The 19544-nt window shown below is 55.3% G+C and overlaps 2 protein-coding genes across 7 annotated transcripts in view; one reads left to right on the plus strand and one right to left on the minus strand.

Moving 5' to 3' along the window:
- Window positions 1-7678: 7678 nt before the first annotated feature.
- Window positions 7679-9454, minus strand: FAHD1 (fumarylacetoacetate hydrolase domain containing 1). Its single transcript, XM_045993318.1, has one exon. The coding sequence runs from the start codon at window positions 9452-9454 to the stop codon at window positions 8789-8791; it is 666 nt and encodes a 221-aa protein (XP_045849274.1). The 3' UTR covers window positions 7679-8788.
- Window positions 9455-9578: 124 nt separating this feature from the next.
- Window positions 9579-19544, plus strand: part of HAGH (hydroxyacylglutathione hydrolase) — a 28406-nt gene continuing 18440 nt past the window's right edge. The window contains exons 1-6 of one of the 6 annotated variants that reach the window (XM_045993314.1): window positions 9579-9715; window positions 10246-10378; window positions 12490-12665; window positions 13114-13178; window positions 17308-17425; window positions 17984-18092. In XM_045993314.1, coding sequence (XP_045849270.1) covers window positions 12561-12665; window positions 13114-13178; window positions 17308-17425; window positions 17984-18092 — 397 coding nt within the window. In that variant the 5' untranslated portion in view covers window positions 9579-9715; window positions 10246-10378; window positions 12490-12560. Of the gene's footprint in view, window positions 9716-9888; window positions 10043-10245; window positions 10379-10755; window positions 10873-12489; window positions 12666-13113; window positions 13179-17307; window positions 17426-17983; window positions 18093-19544 lie in introns of those variants that run through there. The other 5 variants (XM_045993312.1, XM_045993315.1, XM_045993311.1 and 2 more) reach the window with 5 other exon arrangements.

Raw genomic sequence — 19544 nt, forward strand, 5'->3', positions numbered from 1 at the left:
TCTCTGCTTGACCTTAGAAGGCCTTTTTGACTGACTTTGCCCTCTCTTCCCAAGTTGGAAACTCTGTGTGGGAATTAATAAACACGTTTAAGGGCGCCTGGGTGGCTCAGTGGGTTAAAGCCTCTGCCTTCGGCTCAGGTCATGATCCCAGGGTTCTGGGATCGAGCCCCACATCGGGCTCTCTGCTCTGCGGACAGCCTGCTTCCTCCTCTCTCTCTCTGCCTGCCTCTCTGCCTGCTGGTGATCTCTGTCTGTCAAATAAATAAATAAAATCTTTAAAAAAAAATAAACACGTTTAATCTTCCCCCACAGATATCAGTGATTTTTTTTTAAAGATTTTATTTATTTATTTGACAGACAGAGATCACAAGTAGGCAGAGAGACAGGCAGAGAGAGAGGGGGAAGCAGGCTCCCTGCTGAGCACAGAACCCGATGTGGGGCTCGATCCCAGGACCCTGAGACCATGACCTAAGCTGAAGGCAGAGGCTTTAATCCACTGAGCCACCCAGGTGCCCCAAGAGATCAGTGATTTCTTTTTTATTTTTTTTTATTTTTTTTATTTTATTTATTTTTTATTTTTTTTTTTAAAGATTTTATTTATTTATTTGACAGAGAGAGAGATCACAAGTAGGCAGAGAGGCAGGCAGAGAGAGAGGAGGAAGCAGGCTCTCTGCGGAGCAGAGAGCCCGATGTGGGGCTCGATCCCAGGACCCTGAGATCATGACCTGAGCCGAAGGCAGCGGCTTAATCCACTGAGCCACCCAGGCGCCCCGAGATCAGTGATTTCTTAAGCCCATTTCCTCTTTGTCTTGTTTTCCTGGGGAAAGATCAGAACCTCCTAAAATGACCTCCCTGGAGCTTGGTGGTGGCTGAGACTGTTTTCCAGGAACTGCTGGGACACAGGCAAGGGCCTCTTGGTGGCTCAGGGTGGGAACAGCAGAAGCCCAAGGCCGCAGGCAGTGCTGGGCAGCAGCTTTGAACCCTGAAGAGCTTCTCTGACCCTTGCCTTCTCTGATGACACATGGGGCCGCCCAGCACTTGTGAAGACTGGCTGACATGGGGCTGAGATGTGTGAGTCTGAATCACCTGGGAGGAGACCAGCCTCAAAAGATCTCGGAGTGGCGCCAGTCTGGGACCTGGAAGGGCAGGGCTGCTCCCACAGGACGCCAGCCCCAGCCCTCCCCTACCGCACTGGTCCTGGCTGTACCCCGGAGCACGGTGCTCAGCCCCACACCGTTCCGAGTCACCTGCTGCAGGACACGGGTTTACCCTCACAGTCACTGCTGGCCCACAGTCCGGCAGGTCTGGCGTTTCCAGCACCCACCAGAGGAGAAAAGAACAGAAAGTAAGTATCTGAAGCTCTTTCTCACGAAGCTGGTGTGGGAGACACACGTATCAGCACTGTTGTGTCTGGCTTTTACCACCGGCAGCCGTGTCAGAGGGCACGAGTGGACCCTCGTGGGTCCGGATTGTAGCGATGAGTGAGGCAAGGCAGGACTTGACCTAGGTGTGCATATGGGCGTGCGCCCCATGAAGGGCTTCCTTTCCCCCTCCCCTGGGGCAGGGTATGCGTGTGTTAAGCCGGGTGACTCCAGAAGAGACGGAAGGTGGCAGAGTGGTGGAGCGGGAGGGTTCGGGCTGCGCAGGAGAGAGAAGTGGGGGCTGCCTGTTGGTCACATTCACACGCTGCTGATTAAGCAAGAGCGGGTGTGCAAGAGCAGAGGAGACCAGGAAGGACACCTGGCCCAGGTGGTGTGTCAGGAATAGCTATGCCAGCCCTCCTGGTGCCCTGACCTCTGCCAGTGGGTCCCGAAGCACCGACGCCTGGACCACAGGTGTTGGTACCAGCCGTGTGGGCTCCTGCCGTCCAGGGGTCTCTGTTGCCTGATCACCTCAGCAGCTAATACAGATGCCTAATATAGACACTCTCAAATTAGGCTTTTATGTCATACCCAGTGTTCCCCAGCCACAGCCATGGGCCCGAGCAGTGCCGTGGAGCGCTCTGAACAGCCTCTTCACTGCTACCTTGGCGACCTCTCAGTCCACCAGCATGTAACCAAGGAAAGCCCATGTGCGTACCTGGAGGGGCCCCCTGATTGTTGATTTCTTCGATTCTACAGGGCTAGGTGTCAGGCCACACTGAATCAAAGGGGCTTCCCAAGATTAACTTAACATTTATGAAATGAAGATGGCAAATTGGCTGATTTCTAAAATCTGGCTGTAGATTAGCCAGAATTCACGCACTCAGAGGCATAAAGAAAGAAGCATCCCATTCCATCACTACGAACTGTGCGTCCCTGTCCAGCAGCTCCGCTTGCTGCTCCCCTCCAGGAGCTGCTTTTCCTGTCCTGGCATCTTCCCATCTGCAGGTTTGCTTTGCTTTATGTAAAGGTGTGACTGTATGATTCTTCCTAATCTACTCGTGGTGGCTTTCGGTAAGGTTCTCCTTTCCTAATTCTGCTGTGCACGTGGCAGAATGTGTGATGCGCTTCACGTAAATTTGATCATTTTACCATTTTTAGGTGTACGATTGAACGGCCTTAAATATGTTCACAGCGTTGTGCAAACATCACCAATCCATCTCCAGAACTTTTTCATCTTCCCAAACTGACACTCACACTCTGTCCCCGTTAGACAATCGCTCTCTATTTCCGTTTCTCCGCCCCTGGTAGCCTCTGAGCTGCTTCATGTCCATGAGCTTGACGACTCTGGGTACTTCATGCAAGACATGACCTTCCGTGGTGGCTTCTCTCTGTGGCATGATGTGTTTGAGGTCCGCCCGTGCCACAGCAGCTGGCAGTGCGTCCTTGTGGTTGAGGAGTTTCCTGCCGTATGGACAAACGTTTTGTTCACCCACTCGTCTGTCTGTGGACATCTGGGCTGTCTTCACCTTTTGGCTCTTGTGATTGGCCAATTACAGCTACTGTGAGCATGTGCTTACAAGTGCCCTCATGTTTGTGTGTCTTTCCTGTCATATGTATTCATCTTTCTTTGTTAAAACGTACAGTTTGCAAGTACAGGACACTCCATATCTGTTTACGCTTAATACTTTGTAATAAACCTTTTTACATGATTCAATATTTGAGCTAACTTTAATGGCTATATATCATTTCATTCGTTATATAAACGTAGGGTAGTGAATGTAATCAATCCAATGCTGTTAGACATTTAAGATGTTCCCCGTGTGTTACTATTGGAAACGACAGCTGTAGCTGAATTTTTGTCCACATTCTTTTTAAAAAATTTTTATTCATTTTTAAAAATTTCTTTTCATTGTTTCAGAATTCATTGTTTACGCAGCACACCCAGTGCTCCATGCAATCCGTGCCCTCCATAATACCCACCACCAGGCTCCCCCAACTTCCCACCCTCCGCCCCTCTAAAACCCTCAGTTAGTTCCTCAGAGTCCACAGTCTCTCATGGTTCATCAGCCTGCGATTTCCCCCAAGTCCCTTCTCTCCATCTCCCCATGTCCTCCGTGTTATTCCTTATGCTCCACAAATAAGTGAAACCATATGATGATTGACTCTCTCTGCTTGATTTATCTCATTCAGCATAATCTCCATTCCCGTCCACGTTGATACAGAACTTGGGTATTCATCCTTTCTGATGGAGGCATAATACTCCATAGTATATATGGACCACATCTTCCTTATCCATTCGTCTTTTAAAGGGCATCTTGGCTCTTTCCACAGTTTGGCAACTGTGGCCATTGCTGCTATGAACATTGGGGTACAGATGACCCTTTTCACTACATCTGTATCTTTGGGATAAATACCCAGTAGTGCAATTGCAGGTCATAGGGAAGCTCTATATTTAATTTCTTAAGGAATCTCCACACTGTTTTCCAGAGTGGCTGCACCAACTTGCATTCCCACCAGCAGTGTAAGAGGGTTCCCCTTTCTCCACATCCTCTCCAACACATGTTGTTTACGGTCTTGTTAATTTTGACCATTCTAACTGGTGTGAGGTGGTATCTCACTGTGGTTTTGATTTGAACCTCCCTGCTGGCTAATGATGATGAACATTTTTTCATGTGTCTGTTACCCACTTGTATGTCTTCGTTGGAGAATTGTCTGTTCATGTCTTCTGCCCATTTTTTGCCATGATTATCTTTTTTGTGTGTGTTGAGTTTGAGGAGTGCTTTATAGATCCTGGATATCAGCCCTTTGTCTGTAGTGTCATTTGCGAATACCTTCTCCCATTCCGTGGGTTGCCTCTTTGTTTTGTTGACTGTTTCCTTTACTGTGCAAAAGCTTTTGATCTTGATGAAGTCCCAAAAGTCATTTCCTTGGGATAAGTTCTGGACATTAAGTTGCTGTAATAATGTGAATAGCTAACATAATTGAGTGCTTTCCATAGGACAGACACTGTAATAGATATTTGCGGTACCCAATTTATGATTTTATTATTTTTTTGAAAATTTTATTTATTTGACAGAGCACAAGCAGGGGGAGGAGCCGAGGGAGAAACAGACTCCCCACTGAGCAGGCACCCCACACGGGGCTCGATCTCAGGACCCTGGGATCATGACCTGAGCCAAAGGCAGATGCTTCACTGACTGAGCCACCCAGGCGTCCCTCATACTCAGTTTATACAGGACTGTTCGTTTGCCCATTTTACAGACGGGACCTGAAGGCCCAGCTGCAGGAGTTGAAATAGAGGTGATTGTGCGGGCAGGCTGCTACTGCAGGCTCACTCCATGTGCTGCTTCCAGGATGGTCTTTGGCTCTGAGCTTCTCCATCTATGGGTCTCCTTTTGTCAACGGGTGACTGTCAAGGCTGAGCGCATGCACATGTGTCAAGGGCTTAGACTCACGCGCCAGCGCACGACCGGGGAGTGTGATACTGGAAGTGCTGAAGGAGAGCGGTTTCACTGCCACTTGCATCTGGCAATATTTTGTTGTGTGAATCCTATTCTGCTTTTGTAGTTTGATTTTTTTCCTATAGTTGATTTTTTTAAAAAAATCTTATTTATTTATTTGACAGACAGAGATCACAAGTAGGCAGAGAGGCAGGCAGAGAGAGAGGAAGCAGGTTCCCCATGAAGCAGAGAGCCCGATGTGGGGCTCGATCCCAGGACTCTGGGATCATGACCTGAGCTGAAGGCAGAGGCTTTAACCCACTGAGCCACCCAGGCGCCCCTGATTTTTTTTTTTTTTTTTTTTAAGTAGACTCCATGCCCAAGGTGTGGCTTGAACTCATGACCCCAAGATTAAGAATTGTGTGCTCGGGGCCCCTGGGTGGCCCAGTCAGTTGAGTGTTGGACTCCTGGTTTTGGGTCAGGTTATGATCTCAAGATCTTTAGGTCAAGGCCTGCATTGGGCTCAGCACTCAGCACAGGGTCTGCTTGGGATTCTCTCTCCCTCTTCCCCTGCCCCTCTCCCCCACGCTCTCCCATATGGTCACTCTCTCTCTCTCAAATAAATAAGTCTTGGGTTGGGGGGAAAGTGTTCTGTGCTCTACCAACTGGGCCAGCCAGGCACCCCTATAGTTGAGTTATAGTTACAATTACTCTTTCCCTTTAAAATACATGAAAGTTTAGGGGCGCCTGGGTGGCTCAGTGGGTTAAAGCCTCTGCCTTCAGCTCAGGTCATGATCCCGGGGTCCTGGGATCCAGCCCCACGTCGGGCTCTCTGCTCGGCAGGGAACCTGCTTCCTCCTCTCTCCCTGCCTGCCTCTCTGCCTACTTGTGATCTCTGTCTGTCAAATAAATAAATAAAATCTTAAAAAAAAAAATATGAAAGTTTTTAGCATATTTGAATTTATCATATTAAAAAATATAAAACTTACCTGAAATCAAGGGTACTACACCAACATTAATACCACAGATGTGCCCAATAGTCTCACCAAAACAATAACTAAGTACAAAAATATTGAAAGATGATAGCCTCTCTATTAGTGAAAGAAATGCAAACTAAAATGAGCACAGCCATAGGGAAGCCTGGGTGGCTCAGGTTGTTTAAGCGTCTGATTCTTGGTCTTGGCTCAGGTCCTGATCTCAGGGTGGTGAGACGGAGCCCTGCCTGGCTCCAGGCTCAGCGGGGAGCCTGCCTGAGAGTCTCTCCCTCTTCCTCCACCCCTTCCCGCCCCCATGCTCTCTTTCTCTCTAAAAATCAATAAATCTTTTTAAAAAGTGATTATAGGAGCACCTGGGTGGCTCAATGGTTAAAGCCTCTGCCTTTGGCTCAGGTCCTAATCTCAGGGTCCTGGGATCAAGCCACACATCAGGCTCTCTGCTAGGTGGAGGGCCCGCTTCCCCCTCTTTTTGCCTGCCTCTCTGCCTACTTGTGGTCTCTGTCTGTCAAATAAATGAATAAAAAATCTTAAAAAAAAAGTACATATTTAAAAAATAAATAAATAAATTTTAAAAAAAGTGATTATAGCCATGATACCAGCATTGGGTAGGGTATGCATAAAAAGGTATTTTTACACACTCATGTCAAGTACAAATTTGTGTGTCACTTTCCCATGGCAATTTGGCAATTTATTTATTTATTTATTTAAGATTTTATTTATTTATTTGACAGAGATCCTGTCTGCTGGTCAGATGAATACACGCTCGGTTACGGGCCCCCTTCAGCCAGCTTTTCCACCGCAGGGAACGTAGCCCAGTGCAGTAATTACAGATATGCGGATTCCACTAGCAAATGACTAGAAACCATTTCATTTGCCCATGATGGAGGAGTGATTTCAGAATCTTGCAGTCACTGAAAACGGCGCAGCAGGAATGTGCCGGCCGCCACAGAGTCACAACACACTGTGAGGAGAGGTTAGGAATTGAGTTATGGGCAGATCTTCTAAGAACTGCAATTACAACCACAGATTTGGAAAGAAGGTACATTAAATGCTTCACTTTGGCTCTCTCTGGGTGAATGGAATTTTGGGTGTTTTCGCTTATTCATACTCTTGAACTCCTCTGTAATAAACATAGTGCTTAGGCAATTAAAATAAGAAACTTGATTAGAAGATAAAACAAGTTAAGGTAGTATGACATCTAAAAAACAGGTTCAATCCTGGCCCTTCTTCACAATAAATTACAAATTAGATGTGGGGGTTGCCTAATACTTACATGTTTGAATCTCCTCATGTATTTACCTGCAGGATACAGCCGGCATTGTCGTCAAGACTTCATGTTCTGGACTTAAGGAAGCTAGGTTGTAACTTGGTTCTTTCCCTCAGCTGAGTGACCAGAAAGCCAGGCTAGCTAGCCTCTAAATCTCCATGCTGATGTTTAACAGGGATGGTGGTGATACCAAACTCCCAGCTTTGGTTAAATAATACACGGAAAGCTCTTGACCCAGTGCCTAGCAGTACGAAGGGCTCAGTAAATGTGACCGGTTATTAAATTAGATGTCCTCAGCTTTCTGCGAGGGGACTGCGGATGTCTTCTGTTTACATCTCCAGCAGGAACCCCTGCCTGAAGGATACCACCGTACCACGGGCACTATGCATCCTGCCAAGACTTTTTGTCCACGGAGAGCAGGTAGGAACAAAAGTAGCTCTCCGGGGCCATTCAGCTTCCTCATCTCTGGTTGGAGGTAGAGGTGCTGATTAACTCTGTTAATAGAGCACAGTGCTCTAGAGGCCAAAGGTCAATGACCAAGGTCTGAACCCCTTAGTGAGGAAGTGTGCCTCTTAGCCACTAATGAAGCGGTAAAAGTAAACTTAGGCCAAATAAAAGAAAGCATTTTTATTTGGAAAACAATCATTTCAAAATTATCTCCCAAACTCATAATCTTACAGACCGTGGTACAAATGAGTGAGGTTGCCGTCGTTCATTTATTAAACACAATTTAAAATTGTGTGCAGTAGTGTTTATACACAGTTCCAAAAGCAGCACTTCGGAGTGCTGGAGATTAATTCTGCTGGCTTGGTATGGGCAAGTGATGTGGAAATATTTATTTTTACAAATACCTCTAGATGATTATCATGATCAACTTAGGATATGTGATTTTCAAAATATTTTGTGTATTTTCTAAAAAGATTTTATTTACTTATTTGACAGAGAGAGAGAGAGAGAGATCACAATTAGGCAGAGAGGCAGGCAGAGAGGGAGGGGGAAGCAGGCTCCCCACTGAGGGGAGAACCTGATTTGGGGCTCGACCCTAGGACCCTGAGGACCTGAGCCAAAGGCAGAGGCTTAACCCTCTGAGTCACCCAGGCGCCCCTCTTTTGCATATTTTAAGTTTTGAATTATTGATCTCAGAATGTCCCAATGAAAAGTGTTCTCTTAAACAACTTTTTTTTTTTTTAAAGATTTCTATTTATTTGAGAGAGATAAAGGATGAGCCAGGAGGAGGGGCAGAGGGAAAAGTAGAGTTCCCACTGAGCAGGGAGCTTGACTTGGGGGCTCAATCCCAGGACCCGGGGGTCATGACCTGAGAGGAAGACAGATGCTTAATGGACTGAACCACCCAGGCACCCCCCCCAGTGAAAAGTCTTATCCACTCCAGCTTTAGGAAAGGAGAGTCTTTTTTTTTTTTTTTTTGGAAAGGAAAGTCTTCTTAACATTAGGTTTGATAAATTCTCTGCTTTGGAAGCATTACAAAAACTTAATTTGGTCATTTCTTAAAATACACTCAATCTTCTTTCCATTTCTGGCCCAGCTTTTCTAGATCACATTTTCCTTTAAGGGTCCATTTTCCTTAGGTCCTAACAATCCAATTAAATCATATTTAAGAACTAGTTTCTTCTTAAAGGATTGTCCCATTTAATAACCTTTGCTTGCTTCTGTCCAGCTCCCGTCTCTCCTGAAACTTAGTAAGTCTGGGCGCTTTGCACAGACTCAGTACTCTGGCGTTTCCACCTTAAATCTCATACTAACGACCCCGTGTATGCCAGCCTGGATCTCATCGTTTTCTTTCACGGGTCCGACTCCCTTCGGGGTCCCGGTCAAGATAATATCTCCTTCTTCCAAGGTCATTATCTTAGAAACGTAGCTGATGATGTAGGGGATGGAAAAGATCATGGAGGCCGTCTCACCCTCCTGCCTGAGTTCGCCGTTGACCCTGAGCCAGAGCTTCAGGTTGTGAGGGTCCGGGATCTTCTCCTTGGGCACGAACGCGCTGACCGGGCAGGAGGCCGTGAAGCTCTTGGCCAGCGTCCAGGGCAAGCCCTTCTTCTTGCACTCGTCCTGCACGTCTCTGGCGGTCATGTCCAGACACAGGGCGTAGCCGGCCACGTAGTCCATGGCCGCGGCCTCGGGGACGGCGCGGCAGCGCCTGCCCATCACGACGCCCAGCTCGAGCTCGTGGTGCAGGTTGCGGCTGTAGGGCGGCATGAGGATGGCCGCGCCGTCGGGCACGTAGGCGGTGGACGGCTTGAGGAAGAGCAGCGGCTCGCTCGGCACGGCGCTCCGCATCTCCTTGGCGTGGTCCGCGTAGTTCCTGCCCACGCACACGATGTTCTTCCCCCACTCCCAGAAGCGGGACAGCGGCCTGGGCGCCGCCATGGCTCGGCCGGGCGCCCCTGGAAGCCACGTGACCCGCCGGCCCGGTCACCTGACGCCGACGGCGCCCCGGAGAGAACGAACTACCTCGCCGCGCTGTCCCGGCCGCGACGGCCCGTGCCGCTCTGCGCTCTAGCGGGCGCTCGGCAGGCGCGGCGTCTCAACTCCTGGGAGCCGCTGTCCAGTAGCCGCCTCGGGGCACGGGCCTGGTCCCTGGAGAGCGGCGGAAGCACTGACGCTGTCCTCCGGCCGCGGCCGCCGCAGGTAGCTCCCGGCTCCCCGCCCGCACTCGGGTCGGCGGAGGCCCGGCCGGCAGCGGGCACGGGTTTGGACGCGGGCGCTGATTGGCCGAGGTCTGGGGCGGGGGCGCGAGACGCGCGCTGGTTGGCTGGAGGGCGGGGCGGCGGGCGCCGATTGGCCGCGGCGCGTCGCCGGCGTGTGCGGCCCGCCCGCCCCTCGCGCCGCCGCCGCCGCCGCCGCCCCGCCGCCCCACCGCCCCGCCGCCGCCCCGGGTCATGGTGCTGGGCCGCGGGCTGCTTGGCCGCCGGAGCCTCGCCGCGCTGGGAGCCGCCTGCGCCCGCCGCGGCCTGGGTAGGTGGGCCGGCGCCGGCCGCGGCACGGAGGGGCGCGCCTGACAGGCGCCGGGGGCGCGGGGCCCGGCCTGCGGGGGGCCCGGCGGCGTCGTGACCCCGCTGCGGCGGTTGGACCGCGCCCCCGCGAACGGTGCGGCGGCGCGGGGGGCGGCCGGGAGTCGCCGGGCCGCCGCGGGCTGACGCGGTTTTCTGTCGACACAGGCTTGTAACCCTCGCCGGCGTCCGGGCGCGCGGGTCGGGGTCGAGGAAAGGCCCCGCGGCACTTGAGTCAGACTTGGCGGGGCTGAAGACACGGGCCACTGGTCGGCTGGGGTTGCTGGCGGACTTGTGCCCGGTGAGGAGACGCGCGCCGCAGCAGCCCGGCGCCCCCGTCCGCCCGCGGCGCCCTTCCCGACCCGCGCGTGTGCGCCCCCGGCCGGCCCATCTCTTCCTGCGAGCTTCGGCTGACAAGTGCAAGGGGCGGGAGGCCCGGCAGTACCCGGGGTGCAGCAGGACGGGGTCCTGGGGGCTGTGGGGCCCTGGCCCTCCCTCCAGAAGGAGGGGCGTTGGGCTGGCGGGCTCCCAGGGCCTGCGCTTGCGGCGGCCAGATGCCTGTCCCACTGCGGGGTACCTGCTGCTTTGTCGGAATATTTTGACCTTGATTTTGAAATCTCTTTTTCTTTATTTCCTGATACCTTATCTGGCTAATGTGGCAATAGGGGCAGTAGGGTAACCCGAGTCTTTGGGAGCTGGTGAGCGGTTGGAGACATGACCACATAGCGGTCTCGCAGGCAGAGCTGTCCTTGGCCGTTTTAGATCTCACTGAGAGCACTGGGTGTTCTGGAGCGGGTAGGTGTTGCCGTCACCCAGGAAAGAGCCTGTCCTTTTTTCCATTTGGGGACACTCCTCAGAGTGTCGGGGCTCAGCCTTATTTGCTTCCAGAGTCAGGCAGAGATCGTGAGTAGGACTATAGGGAATGGCAAGATTGTGGCCGCCGGGTTCAGATGGGAGCCCGGTCCCAGCCTCGGGATACCGTGCAGAAGGACCGGCCCGGTCCAAGAGAAGCCAAGCAAAACGGGCCTCAGGTCTTGGCCGGGACCGTAGGCTGCTGCTCCGCACCCTCCGTGCCTACGAAAGGTCACAGTGCAGAGCAGTGCACCTGAAGCATGTCTCAGGCACGTAATGTTTGGAAAAGGAAGAAGGCTTTCGGTGGTGCCTGCAGAAGTCTCTAATTCCCCGGGTTCTCCGGGAGAACCTTTAGAGCACCTGGAGGAGCCTCATTCCCCTCTCCTGGGCGGCGTTCCTCTCCCAGACTCGCAGGAGAGTCCTGTTTCCGTCCCGCTCCCCCCCCTCCCCCCAGGCACACTCCGCTCCGTGGTGCTTCCTGGGCTCGGGTCGTGCTGGGGCCTAGGGAGGGTGCGCTGTTGCGGAAACCTGGTCCTACAGAAATGTTTGTTTCCCCGTGTATGAGAGAGGAGAAGGGCCTGGAAAATGCCCAGCGGGTTGTCCAGGGAAAGGGGAGTTGGATATCTCGGCGTATTCTTGACAGTTTCCCCGGCCGTGGCAGATAAGGTCGAATTCAGCCCTCAGTGGCCCCTGGAGATGTGGTCTGTCAGTCAGTGGGTCCTGCCTGCTTTCTAGATGCCTTTTGGAAGAGGCCCCCATTCGGGCACCTCCCCCAGAATTTCATGGCTGTCTCCTGTCACCTGTTGTGGTGGTCATCTCTTTCACATTAAGACAATATTGCTGGGCCTGTGAATTTTTAGATCGAAGAGGAGTTTGGTTGTTGGAAGTGGCTTGGCCCCTGACTTCTCAGTGGGGGACGCTTTCGGCCCTTGCTCACTCTTGACACACCCTGCCGGGTCCTTTGGCTCAACTGGATGGCGATTCTGTGTCCTGTGCACTTGGATCTGGAGCAGGCGGCCACCTCTCCATGTGTCAGGCCCGGGTGGTTTTGTGCGTGGCCCAGATTTCGAGTTCCTGCCTATGAAAGAGAATATTGTTTTCTTCTCTGGCTGGAGACTTAGGAAGGGTCAGAGGTGCTCGCCCTCTGGGTTCCTCTCTTCGTGGTCTTTCTGAGTCGGGTGTGAACGCCCTAGGACTGGCACTGGTCACTTCTGCCTGTGGTTCGAATCACAGGCACAAACCAGCACCCCGTCCCCTGAAAGCTTGTGAAAAAGAAAATCAGGATCATAGTGTGAGAGAAGGGATTTTCGTGAATATGCATGTGAAGAATTTTCTGTGTTTTTCTCACGGATGTGGTAAAATTAGGATATTTTCTTCCTCCCGAAGGAACTCAGAAAACCCGTTGCGGCGAGCCTCACACTTTGCTGCTGGCCGAGTCCCTTCCCCGGGGTATTGGGTCCCCAGCACGTGGGGTCTCCCGGGCCTCCCGGCCGAGGGCTTGTCTTTGAGTTTCGGCCTGGGGCGGCCTCCCATGAACACTGACCAGAGCTTTGTCTTCAGGCCCAGCCCTGCTGGGAGCCCTTCTCCATCACACGGACTTCAGGAAGAGCTTGACCGTGGAACAGGGCACCATGAAGGTTGAGTTACTGCCCGCGCTGACCGACAACTACATGTACCTGATCATCGACGACGAGACCAAGGAGGCCGCCGTCGTGGACCCGGTGCAGCCCCAGAAGGTGGGAGGCAGGGCCCCAGCACCACCCCACCCCCTGCCAGGGCTGGTAGCTGCAGTGTCCTCGTAGCTTGGTCGAAGCTAAACAGAAGTTCACCTGTTTGGTTTTTGAAAAACCACCAGTGTCCAGCCACTCTGCTGTCGGGCAGAAGGCCAGCGAGGGCTGGAGGCCGCCGGCAGCTTGAGCGAGGAGAGCAATGGGCTTCTGTCTGGAAGGTCCCCGGGTACCAGGAAGCCCCAGGGACCTCGGCCAGAGGGACTTGGAGAGGTCCTGGCTGGCCCTGAGCTGCCAGCTGGGTCCGGAGGGGCAATCAGCGGGGGAAAGTCAGCAGGGTCAGGGCAGGGCATGGCCCCTCCTGGGGAGGCCTGGGTCCTGCTGGGCCACCTACAGCTCGGTCACGCACCGGGGGAGTGTGACCATGGTCCCCATCGTGCCTCGTGTTTGGTTGCAGGTTGTAGAGACGGTGAAGAAGCACGGTGTGAAGCTGACCACGGTGCTCACCACCCACCACCACTGGTAAGCGCTCCCCTGCCGGGCCGCTTGGGCCTGTCTGCTCCGGGCTGTGTGCACTCCGGGCCGGCGTCTGTGGGGTCAGGCACTTCGGGCTCTCTGGGCCCCCTACAGGTGGAGACCTGCGGGGTTGGGGTGCTGGAAGCCCTCGTCCCTGCCCAGCTGCGTTCTCTGTGCCGCTGAGGGTCGGCCCCGCGGGGTTCTGAGATGACGTGCCGGGGGTGGCCGCTGTGCTGCTGTCCCGTGGCCTTGGCCCTGGGCCCTGCTAACTCTGGGCTGCACGGGATGGACCCCAGCAGCATGAAGGCTCCGGGCTCGTGTGATGGGAGACGGGCTTTGATGTCAGGGAAGAAACCATCCTAGACGTTGTTGTTTTTAACAATCAAGCGGCTCTGTTTGGAGAGATTGTGGTTTTGAAATGGAAGGTAATGGGTGAAGAAGCACCCGTGTTTGTGTTTTAGGACCAGAGCTGAAACTCAGAGCTCTTTACAGCTAGAAAAAAATATTTATTTGGCTCTAAATTATCTTTTGCATGTGAGTGCCCGAGGGCAGCCCAGGCTCCCACGGCTTCAGCCTGCGAGGGCCTGGGCCGGTGGGTTTGTTCTGTGGTGGCCGAGCTGGCACCAGTGTCTTTGGGGTGTTCCTCCCTGGGCTCAGCTGTTAGTTCCTGAGTGCCGAGGGGCGGGGCCGCGGCCTTGCCCTTGGCCGGGTTGCTGGGCTTGCTTTCTGGGAAGAAGCCAGGTCTGCCTCCCACTGAGCGTCTCCCTCACTGAACAACCAACCGCCAGGTCACTTTTCTTAAGTTGCGATGCCCTGGGGTTTTTCCTCTGTTGACGTTAGAATACAAAACCCCAAATTCCGCCCCAGACTGAGCCCCATGGGCCGCAAGGCGCCTGTGCCTCCCTCCCTGCCTGCCCTCCCCGGAGGGTGGGGCGGCGGCCGAGTTGGCGCCTGTCCTCGGAGCCCCGGGGTGTAGCTCTGGGGTGGGCCTGGCAGAGCCCTCTTATCTGTGGGCCCCATGGCGCCTGGGCTCCTCGAAGGGCTGCGTGGACGAGGCTTTGGTGAGCAGCTGGCGCCCTCGCCTTGTCCTGGGGAACGCTGGTCTGGGGCGGGGCCCTGACTGGGCTTCCGCGGTGCAGGTCCGGCCCCACCAGGCTGGCCTGGCCCCCCGTCCCCCTCGGGTGCTGCCGAGCTGGGCATGGGTGCGTGCGTTTATTTGTTTAAAGTTGTATGTGTTTTTATTTTTATGTTGTAAATTTTTAAAAAGCTTCCATGTTCATTCCAGTTACTCCCTGGTGTGAACTGGCTGCGGCCCGGCGGCCAGCGGCTCCGTGTGCTCCGCGCTCCCACGCACGCCACCTTCCCCCACCCGCCTCCCCGCTGCGAGCATCTGTTCCTCCTCCAGAGTCTGCTCCTTGGTTTGTCTCCCTTCCTTTCCCTTGGTTCCTTTGTTGCTTAAATTCCACGTGTCCGTGAAATCACGCGGCACTTGTCTCTGACGCTTCACGTAGCATTTGACTCTTTGGTTCTGTCCGTGTTACTGCAAATGGCAGGAGCTCGTTCTTACAGTTGAGTAATATTCCTGTGTGTGTGTGTGTGTGTGTGTGTGTGTGTGTGTGTTTACACGTGTAGATATCACGTCTTTGTGCGTTCATGGGGTGGCCACTGAGCTGTTTCCGTCATTCGGCTGTTGGAGGTAACAGCTGTCGCCGGCCGCACGTACCCCTCTGGCGAGCGTTCCTGTGTTCTTCTTCGGGTAGAGACCCAGAGCCGCAGTGACTGAATCGTGGGGTGGTTCAGTTTTTAGCTTTTCGAGGAGCCTCCACACGGGCTTGCACGGGGTTGCGCCAGCTTGCGTTCCCGGCCGCGGGGCTCGAGGGCTCCGCTTTCTCGCGTCCCCGTCAACGCTTGTTTCTTTATGTCGCTGGTTTCAGCCGCGCGACGCTGTGAGAGGGGACATGTCCTTGTCGTCGGGGTTTGCGCTTCCCTGACTGAGGAGTGGCGTGGAGCATGTTTTCGCGTGACCGCCGGCCATCTGGATGTCTTCTTTGGAAAACTGTCTATTCACGTCTCTGACGGTTCTTTTATTTGGATTATGTGTGTTTGGGCGTGTTGAGTTACATAAGCTTTTTATAAATGTTGGATACTAACACTTTATCAGAAATGTCATTTGCAAATATCTTCTCCTATTCTGTGGGCTGCCTTTTAGTCTTGTGGAGTTTCTCTGGCTGCGCAGAAATTCGTTATTCTGATGACATCCCAGGAGCTCATTTTTGCTTTTTGTCCCCTTCGTCTGGAGATGCGCGCCGTGGGAAGTTGCTGTGGCGGGTAGAGTCATCACTGCCTGTGTTCTCCTCTAGGGTTTTGAGGGTTTCAAGTCTCACATTCGGCTCTTTCGTCATCCTGGATGGTTTTGCGTGTGGCGTAAGAACGTGGTCCGGCTTCATTCTTCTGCACGTGACTGTCCTGTTTTCGCAACATCAGCGGTCGCAGAGACCGTCTTTTCCCGTTGGGTATTTTCGGATGGGCCGTTTCTGGGCTGTCTTCTGTCCCATGGATCTGTGGTCTGTTTCTGTGCCGCTGCCACACTGTCTGGATGATCACAGCTTGTAATAGAGCTTGAGGTCCAGAATCCCGGTGCCGCCCGCTTTGCTTCTGGTTTTCAGGATCGCTGTGGCCGTTTGGGGCCTTTGTGGTTCCCGAGACATTTTAGGGTTCTTGGTTGCAGCTCTGTGAAAAATGGGGGTAGTTTTGTGGGTGTTGCGTTGAATGGTGGATTGCTTGGGAGAGTAGACATTTTAGCGATGTTTGTTTTGTAGTCCATGAGCACGCAGTGGAATGTCTTTGTTTCTTTCCGTCTTCAGTTTCCTCCGGTTTCCAGACTACGGTTCTCTCACCTCTTGGGTTAGGTTGAGTTCTGGGTGTTGTGCATTTTGGTGCAGTTGTAAACGGGACCGTTTTCTTAATTTCTCTGAATGCTGCTTCATTAGCACATAGAAATGCAACAGATTTCTACGCACTGTGTTTTTTTAAGATTTTATTTATGTATTTGACACAGACAGAGATCACAAGGAGGCGAGAGGCAGGCAGAGAGAGAGAGGAGGAAGCAGGCTCCCTGCTGAGCAGAGAGCCCGATGCGGGGCTCGATCCCAGGACCCTGGGATCATGACCTGAGCCGAAGGCAGAGGCTTTAACCCACGGAGCCCCCCCAGGCGCCCCGACTACACATTGGTTTTTATCCTGCAACCTTACTGAATTTGTGTATCAGTTCTAGCAGTTTTTTGGTGGTCTTTTGGGTGGGGCATTGCCATTTAAAAAAAAAATTTTTAAGATTTTATTTTACTTATTTGACAGAACGTGAGAGAGGGAACACAGCTAGGGGAGCAGGAGAAGGGGAAGCAGGCTCTCCGCCGAGCAGGGACCCTGCGGACTCCGGGACCCTGCGATCATGACCTGAGCTGAAGGCAGACACCCAAGGACTGAGCCATCCAGGAGCTCCCATCTTATTTTATTATTACTGATTTATTTGTTTTTAGGGAGGGAGAGATGGGGGAGGGGAGAGGGAGAGGGAGAGAGACAATCTTAAGCAGGTTCCACAATCTCCACAATCTCACCGTGAGGCTGTGACCTGAGCTGAAATCAAGAGTCGGGTGCTGTACCAGCGGAACGGCCCAGGTGTCCCCGCACTGCCATTTTAGAAGACAGCTTCCACCTGCTCAGGGCAGTGGGTCCCAAACTGGGCCACGTGGGAGCGTCATGTTCGAACTCCTGCTCCGCAGGCCACCGGGGGCCAGCTGCGTCACCACGTGGGGCAGGGAGTCAGGCTGTGGTGCTTCTCACAGACCCTCAGGTGACTCTCGTGTGCGCAGAGCCGGGAGCGGGCGCAGGGATCGTCTAGGAGTTTGGGCTTCAGAAGCTTCTGCGGCTAGGGGGCAGGGGCACAGACATGCCTCACTCCGGACCGGCACGTCTGAGAATGTTCTCGTCAGTGCGGCCACATGACAAACCAGTTTCCTGTGCTGGGAGATGCCTTTCTGCTGAGACGGAGCCGGGAAAGGAGCCTTGTGGTCGGGGTTTAAGAGCAAGCAGGTCCGGTCCTATTGGCAGGAGCCCAGGTCTCCTTTCCCGCTTCCAGGGATCACGCCGGCGGGAACGAGAAGCTGGTCAAGCTGGCGCCTGGGTTGAAGGTGTGCGGGGGTGACGACCGGATCGGGGCCCTGACTCACAAGGTCACGCACCTGTCCACGCTGCAGGTGAGCAGTGCACCCATGGAGGGCACGGTGCGGTGGGGACACTGACCCGACCCCCGGCCCCGGCCGCTTTCCCTCCCTGACTCAGGGACCCGGCGGGTGGAGGACGGCCTGACGGTGCCCTCGCTGGCCCGGTCTCGAGCCAGTTGTGGCAACTGGACGCGCTGATGTGAGGTCCAGCGCCAGGCTGTCCCCGGGAGCTCGGCGGGCGGGGCGCACAGCTCCCGGGCCGCGCAGCCTGGGGGCCGCCCTCGTCCGCTGACCCGGGGGAAGGTCCCACCGTGTTGGTCTTGAATTCAGTCTCTGTGGGCCCGAACGTTTTAGAAGTAAGGGTGGGGCCGTGGGAGTCAGGAAGGAAAACCGGCAGCAGGACAGCCGGTTGGGACTTGGCTTGGCTCTGCGGAGGGAGTGAAACACGGCGCTCTGGCCCGCGCGGGTCCCCGGCAGGATGCGCTGCTGCTCCGCGGCGCGGGGGCCTGAGGTCCGCGGGGCGGGGGTCCACCGGCTGCGAGCCCTGGGCGGCCCGCGGCGTGCAGGGAGCGAGCGCCCGCCCTGCTGCAGGTGGGGTCTCTCCACGTCAAGTGCCTGTCCACGCCGTGCCACACGTCCGGACACATCTGCTACTTCGTCAGCAAGCCGGGCAGCTCCGAGCCGCCTGCGGTGTTCACAGGTGAGTGTGCGGCTCGCGCCGGGCCAGGGAGGTCTCCGGAGACCGTAGCGCTCCGCCGGGTCAGGGCCGGGGTCCGCAGCCAGGCTCCTGCGGGGGCTGGCGGTGAGGTGGGGGGTGCCCGAGCCCTCAGATAGAGCCGGGAAGCCTCCCGCTGGCGGGAGCAGGTCTGCCCAGGCCCGGAGGCCCCTCTGCCTCCTGACGGTCCTCAGCCAGCGCCAAGGGCTAAGCTCTGGGTGTTGCAGGAGTTTGCGTGTCCGTCCAAGTCACTGCAGCAGGAGCCAGCTGGGAAGTGCTTCCGCAGTGGGACGGGCACGCGTGGGGCTCGGTGACCAGCCACTGCGGCCGCGGGCTCCCGGTGCCGGCAGGTGGTGCCTCTGCTGCCTCGTGACCCCGACGCACCCACACAGAGCTCGTCCTAAAGACCAGCCGTTTTCAGAGTCCCCAGTGCCGTAGCGGCGGGTGCACGCCCTGAGCCGACTCCGAGTGCGCCCCGGGGACCCTGGGCTCACTCGGCCTCATCCGCTGATGTGTGAGGCCGTGGAACCGGTCCCCAGCGCCGCCTGCTGGAGCAGCAAGTGCGAAGGGCCCGCGAGTGGCCATGGGCACCTGTACCCGTCCCCGCTGCGGGGTGTGGGGGGGTGTCAGGACCTGGGAGCGAGGCGGGTCCTGGGGACTGCGGACACGAGGAGCCACGTGCCTGCTCTGGAAGCTGGGGCTGCGGGTGAGCCCAGGCCCTGCGCCCGGCGCCCCTCCTCCGTGGACAGCGGCTGGCGGGGCACAGGGTAGGGACAGGTCATGTAGCGTCCTCGGTGCTGAGGCTCTGGCTTTCTGTCACCCTGAGGCAAAGACTGAACATGTGGGAATCAGGGTGTCCCGCGAGGCCCCGGAGGCAGGTGTGGGAATAGGGGGTTGCTCCCCCGGAGGGAGGGCCCGACCTCAAAATCTCCTGTGCCCGTGTGTGCCCCAGCCTCCTCTGCGGTCTCGTGGACTTCTCACTGGTTCCCAGGCTCTCCCTACGTGTAGGGCTTGTTCAGGGGCACAGTCCCTGTCCCAGCCCCATGAGGCTGTCCTGTCGTCCCCTGGGAGCAGTGCGGTACCGCCCTCGCCGGGGGGGCCTGTGACAACCCTGTGGTCCTGGGTTGTGGCTCAGGCTCCCTGGCCAGAGATGGCGGAGGGATTCCCTGCGCCGGGGGCCTGGAGAACAGAGCTGTCCGGGCACCTGCTGAGCCTGGAGCCCCCCTCAGGGAAGCAGTGGGGCTGGGTGGGTGTCGGGGACGGGACGGCCCTCCAAGGGGCGGAGGGAGGAGGGGGGCCTGTGTGGTGAGGACCCAGCTGGTGGCTGCCGCGCTCAGGGGCTTCTCCAGGCTGGCGCTGGCCGCCAAGGGTGAGAGGAGGCGGAGGGAGGGCCTGGGAGGCTGCCGGGCCGGCGGAACAAGGGCTGGTCTGGGGGTC

This window comes from Meles meles, chromosome 21 (genome assembly GCF_922984935.1).
Source record: "Meles meles chromosome 21, mMelMel3.1 paternal haplotype, whole genome shotgun sequence".
Lineage (NCBI taxonomy): Eukaryota > Metazoa > Chordata > Mammalia > Carnivora > Mustelidae > Meles > Meles meles.